The sequence below is a fragment of the Cibotium barometz genome, chromosome 53 (assembly GCF_041138505.1).
Source record: "Cibotium barometz isolate CiBa-2024 chromosome 53, ASM4113850v1, whole genome shotgun sequence".
Taxonomy (NCBI): Eukaryota; Viridiplantae; Streptophyta; class Polypodiopsida; order Cyatheales; family Cibotiaceae; genus Cibotium; species Cibotium barometz.
The window spans coordinates 28,225,286-28,231,902 of record NC_141098.1 but is presented as its reverse complement, the minus strand read 5'-3'; the positions used below and the strand labels follow the sequence as shown (position 1 = coordinate 28,231,902).

Genomic DNA, 6,617 nt, shown 5'->3' with positions numbered 1-6,617 from the left:
CAATAACCAAAAGATTATGCTTTCTATATTGACCTAGAATCAATTTGACTCCTTGAGATTACTGTGTAATTGACAACAACGCAAATTGTTGATTTATTCAGCATAACACGTTTGCAAGTTTGAAGGAACATCGGCTACAACTTACGAAACAAAAGAGAGCTTATTCACCTAGCAATCTTTTGTTCTTGATTATTTTGTGTAGTTGTTTGCCAATAAGTCTCATGAACCATACATGAGATTGATGACATGAACGTGCTTAAATCAAAGTGTGCCACATTTGCGAACTTTTTTCACCACAAGGATGCCTACATATCTATCAAGAAGGCTAACAATTTCAGTAGCCTATATCCAAAAAAGCTGCTCTCTATACAATCCATCATTACTTCATGTATGTAATCACACAATGTCTAATGCATTATCACATATATAAAAACACTTCAATCACTAGGCCCATTGTTGAAACATGAATGATACATTCATGTCCAAGAGCCTAATAGCCAAATTATACCCACAAATATGACAATGCCTATTGAAACTGGAAATACTACCATGGACCGAATGGATGAACTTAAGATATTGCACGATACCGAGGAATATATAATAGAGTATAAAATGATCTCTTGTGACTTTCTGATGTTTTTTTTGGAATACATGCTTGGTTGGTACTTTTCAATATTCTTTCTGGATGATGGGTATGCTTGCTATGATGATCTAACCTTATATTAACATATATTTTTTGAGATATTGACATATGTGCTTTAGGATTGAACTTGGTGTGCTTTTCAAAACTCTTGTTTTTCCCACAAATTGACTTCTGCTTTAATCGGTCTTTGAGATTGTTGTATTATGGTTCTGTAGCTGATTCTACTTTGCCGTGTAGCTCATTCTACATGCTCTCTCTCTTTAATGCTGCTTTATTGGTGGTATTTTATTTTGACTCTTGTTTTACATGTTTCTCCAAGTATAGAGTTATGCTTTGAGTTGGTTTTGCTATGGTTTTGTCACTCGTTCAACTTGCCAATTCTACATGGTCTCTCTCTAAGAATAGAGACCCACTTTAATCACATACTAGTTGGTTTGGTTGGTCATTTCTTTTCAATTCTCATCATTATCACCAGAGGTGTATTTCTTCATATTATTATTCACCATATAATCTTGATGTTTTTGCATATCCACTCATCTAATAGAAGAAGACTTGAAATCTAAGTACAATAATCATGCATAACTCTAGACGCAAAAATAGCTCGCAAAAATCCCACAAAGCTCGCAACCACAAGCTCACAAAAAAATCAAACCCACAAGTGAGACAAAAACCTAATCACACCCTTAAACACATATTACACCATCACAAATCCATTCTTGTTGACCTAAACACCTTGGACTTTTGTTTCAATAGAGAACACTAGGCCCTAAGCAGGACCCATGAAAAGTGTGCTCTTGAAAACTGTCCCAAAATCCTCCAATTAGACAGGCTTCCAAAAAATGAAAGACACCTGCCATCAGAACATACCCCAGTGAAAACCATGCTCAACAGTTTACCCTCAAAAAGCATCAACTGACTCAGACAATGGAGCTCCATTTCAATCTATCTCCACCCATACAGATTTCTCCTGGATCATGAAGTAGAGAGATAACTTGTCCTCTAGAAATCTCTTCTTCATTGAAATAAGAATGATGATTGATGAGATCATCAGTTTTGTCAAGTGATGAGATCAAAATCCATAGACCATCTTGAGCCTGTTTGGAGAGCATCATTGTTTTTTTTTTGTCTTCAACCAATGTTAAGTTCTGTACACATCACAAAAAATGGGCTAGAACAAATTATTCACTTGGATTGAATAAATCAAATAGAAGATCACAAATAGTTCTCAAGCCATGACAGAAAACAAAATCTATGGTGCAGAGTAGTATGTATGCACAATATTGTTCACTCATACAGGTGCCAGTGGTGGGCAGTCTACACTGCCCTAGGGACAAAAGATAGGATGTCAGCCCCCTCCAAAGGCATCTGAAATCTAGGATTATAAGACATTTTCATATAAATGAAACATTAGGAGCTCTTCTTGGTGGTAAGTTGATATTCTCTTGGCCCGTGAATGTTGGACTGGTGAAGTAAAAGCCATCCCTAAAAGGCCAACACAAATCCTAAAGAACGATTACCCCAATTTAGAAAGCCATTGTGTACTAATGAGAATTTTCAGTGTATCTTGCTCAGTCGTGGCATGGAGGTTGGGCAAGGTGCTCCAAATGGGATGAATATGATAAAGTAAAAAAAAAAGAGCTTTTCAAGTCCAAAAACCCTAAGAGCTTTGGCAGCCTGTTCAGAAAAGCTCAGGAAAATGGCCTGTGAAATCTATCACAAAAGGCTGAAGGGTTTGAATATTTATCAAGCCAACAGTGACCTTGAATTGCATGCCTCCCAAGACTCCCTTTGCATACAAGTTTTATCATGATGGAGAGGCTTAGTGAGAGTTCAGCACGGTCTCCTCCACAGTGATTGGCTTGGAGAGATTGTGATAGTCCATCCGTGTTTCTTTCATAAGGATGAATTTGAGAGACACTGAGTCTATAGTGATCCAATTTACTGTCCTACAGGCTACAACTCTCAGTTTGTGAGTAAAGCATAATTGGACTCTTATACAAGTGAAAACAATTTGTGAACGTGAGCGTGGATTGTTATTGCGCATAAACATTGCCTGGATTCATGCATATGATCACAGTAAACTACCAGACAAAAGATCCATGTCACACACTTATCCGAGCCAAGATTAAGTAACTTTCCCTCTGCGGGATTTCCAAAGCTTCATGTCACAAACCTATCCGTCCCTTGGGCATCTCCACTTCAATGTGGGATAGTTCAATTCTCCACAAATAGGTCTTCAAGGATCTTCCAAGAGTTCTCATTGCCCACACATCCATCCCTAGATAGTTCAATTCTCCACAAGTAGGTATCCAAGAATCTCCTAATTAGTATTTACAACTGAGTAAAGTAACTGGAAAGTCACTTGAGGAACTCTGTCCAAGTAGATGATTTACAATATGCCTCTATGTGTATATAGTATGATCAATCCGTGTTCCCTTATTTGAGGCCCACCAATGCCCCATGTGAGATAAAATAGCTCTCCTGATATGACATAGCATAGTTTTGCCACCTTGGTAAGCAAAAATGCTCCCATCTCTTGTTGGTTTTACCAGCGTAGTGAGCAAAAATGCCATTATGCAATGGTGCAATATGTCTATGTGCATGTATTCACTGGCCCAATGTTGTAACTTGTATGCTAAGACTCATTGCCTTGAGTGTCCTCTTGTATGAATTGCAATTTAGGCCTGTTTAAAAGGAACTAAAGCACATAACAAGAGGAGGCATAAACGCTCATGTGCACAGTTGGCAATCGTATATTACGACTACACCCTCTGCCTTGAAGCCACTGTACATTAGGTCGACATGATGCGAGGACAAACCAAACATTTCTCCACACGAGGAGAACAATTATGCAAAGTTTAGTGAGTATATTTTGGTTTCAGCTGAAAAAACACAATCCCAAGCACCAAATATTGTCAAATCTTCCAAAGCCAAAGGCATCTTTTGATGACAAAAAGTGGCACCGAGTAAGAAGCTACCCTGGAGGCAAGCCGTCATGTGAAGAAAATTTAGGATGAGGGAGTTTTAACCTGTGATTAGGATTAATGGTTCATAATGTTACTAATAACTAGTTTTCTTTTTCTTTCTTTGATGACATCTCTAGTTTGTCACGATGTCTTTGCTCACTGAGCTTGAACTGAGAAACAAGAAATGACTCACCAACATGAATAGGGACACTTCTTGCTCCTGATACCGCTTGGTTTCACTATGCATTAAAGGCCTCTTTAAGTCCACCACTACAGCTTGAATGAGGCTGGGATCAATGCCAATTTCGATTCACAGCTCTGATACAAAAATCCAGTAAGATATTCTTAGTATTGAAGTTGAGACATTATCAAGACATGCAAGATAAAGAATGAATAAAGCATGGGGACAAACACCTTTCACATGTAAACAAAAATACAGAAGCAATAGATCCATTGACTGCATATGAAATATTGGCAATGATCCTCAAATCATCTCAAATAAAGAACACTGACAACAAGAGTGAATAGAAACACATGGAATATTAACATTGATACTTAGCTCATCTCAGATGAAGAGAAAGCCTACACCACTCAGCTCAAACTCTTCTATCTCATTTGAAGATCTCAACTAATCAAATGCAGACAATGAAATACATGCACGTGCGAAGCACACGCACACCCACCTGCACGAGCACGCATGCACACATGCACGGACATGTGCACACACACACACACACACACACAGGTGATTTTTCAAAAAATTGTCAATTTGTAAAAGAAAAAATTATACAGGTAACGTTACAAGTAGGGTTTTATAAATACCCTTTGAATGCACACAATACATAGGGTTTTAGAGAAAGTGAGCCCCTTGACAATGCAAAATATATTTCATGAGTTACATTTCTACTTTTTTTCCAGTAAAGAAAGCATTCCAGCAGCAAGACAGTCAGTCTGACAGATTCCTTTACTTCTAAAGATCTCTAACTAAAAGTCCCGATAACGTATCCAACTACAAACTTGCAGGGCAACATATCACGAATAAGAATCCAAAAAGTATTTGGATTCCTTGTATATTACCTAAATATTGTAAGGTTGGCTAGACCTATGCTTTCCAGCCATCTTCAGCCTGTTTCAAGGTGCTTACACAACCTTTCTTTGAGCACAAGTTTTCTGAGATCGAATGGTTGTAAACTATAAGAACCTTGTCATGATCAGCCAGCTGGGAAACCACCTCATGTAAAATATGCTGCTCATATTCCAGTGCTAGAAGATCGTTAGCATATGATATTCCAGTGAACAAGCTCTAGTTTTAGTACCCTTGGTGCATAATCTTTTGCATGTATTTCGCCGTATTGGATGATTTTGAGTAAGAAGAAAAGCCCCAAAATCTCTTATTGTAGTCAGAGTGAAAGAAAACATCCCAACCATTTTCATTCGTGCCAACATGTTGAAATGGTACGGTTAAAGAATAGTAGTTATATAAAACAATGAAGGTTCCCACTTTACAAAAGATGGGTTTTCACAAAAAAACACATGCCTTCTTCTACCAACACACCGTGTTAAGAAGCAATGTTCGCTTGTGAAGCTCTTCCAAATCCTTTCAACTGACCAGATCGTCAATGCTGCTTATACCATCAAGTACCGCAGGTATGGAAAAAGAAGCTATATATTGACAAATTTTGATCCATCTTTCTCTGATACATTAATGTCTAGCAGGCGTAGAAACGCATTCTGGTTGACTGTAATGCTTCCCTGAAATCCAGTATCCTTTGTTCCACCCTTTCTGGAAGTGTTCCTTGGTAAAGGCTTGGACCTCAACCTTGAACTGAGATGGTCAACACAGATTCTATTCCGGCGGCTGAAGGGCTGCAACAATCTAAGTTTATTTGCATCTAAACCCCTGTACACACCTGATACACTTCCTTGCTTTCCTACCGAGTTGATGTGTATTTTACGGTGCTGCCTACCGCCACTCGCTTCATCACTCCTCCCTCTGCTTATGCTGTTATAATCCAGACTTTTATCCTTGAAAGAGCCCTCCGAATACGTGTGAAGTGGTTGCGCACTCGAGAATGAGTGTGTTCTTCTGGGGAGATTTTCAATCCCTTCTATAATAGGAGCTCTTGGTTCTTGCTGCCACACACTTGCATGCTGCAAAGCACCCTGCAAGGTGCCCGGGAAAGCAATGAAGTTGCTATAAAAAGCTTAATTCAGACCATGCAGATACTTAATTCAAACCATGCATGACGATTTTTTTCACATTTTTTTCCATCAAATGTACTTCGTAAGGGCATTTGATTTGGGACAGGGGCAGCATGGTTTGAATTGAGATTTTTGTAGCAACTTCATTGTTTCCCCATGCCTTGCAGGGTGGTTGCAGCCTGCAAGCGTGCTGCGTGGTTTGAATTAAGCTTTCTGTATGATAGGAGCTGTTGGTTCTTGCTGCAACACACTTGCAAACTGCAAAGCACCCTGCAAGGTGCCTGGGAAAGCAATGAAGTAGCTACAAAGAGCTTAATTCAAACCATTCAGCCCCGATTCCCAAATCACCTAAACACATGCATTACGAATTAAAAAAGACATGCAATCATATTTTCTAGTTTAGTGAGGAACTACCAAGGCATATAAAACTTAGACCTTGTTACCAGTGATGAACACTTAGCTATGATTTATTTGATGTAGATCTATGTCTATAGTCCAAGCTTGTTGTTGCCAATGTGGAATAATTTGCTTTTTGATGGGATGGACATATTCCTTTTTCTTTTTGGAAGAATGACACACACACACACACACACACATTTTTTTGGGTGAAATCCACTGTTTCATTATAATTAAATTGTACATGCATGGCTGTCCTAGAGTGGGACAGCCAGTATCAAAAAGCTAAAAACAGTGATAAAACACTTCCAGCTGAGGCAAGGAAAGCTGTCCAAGGAAATGAGCATCTTGAAGAGATTGAAGCAAAGAACAACGAAAATAAGCATAAACATCCACCGAGGTATGCTGAA

General features: G+C 38.7%; 1 protein-coding gene across 2 annotated transcripts in view; it reads right to left on the bottom strand.

The window, feature by feature from the left end:
• Positions 1–1,364: 1,364 nt before the first annotated feature.
• Positions 1,365–6,617, bottom strand: part of LOC147608482 (uncharacterized) — a 111,354-nt gene continuing 106,101 nt past the window's right edge. For both annotated transcript variants that reach the window (XM_086789165.1, XM_086789164.1), the window contains 3 exons: positions 4,687–5,772; positions 3,803–3,927; positions 1,365–1,788 (listed from right to left, as the gene is read on the bottom strand). In XM_086789165.1, the coding sequence (XP_086645291.1) occupies positions 5,272–5,772 (501 nt within the window). In that variant the 3' untranslated portion in view covers positions 1,365–1,788; positions 3,803–3,927; positions 4,687–5,271. The remainder of the gene's footprint in view (positions 1,789–3,802; positions 3,928–4,686; positions 5,773–6,617) is intronic.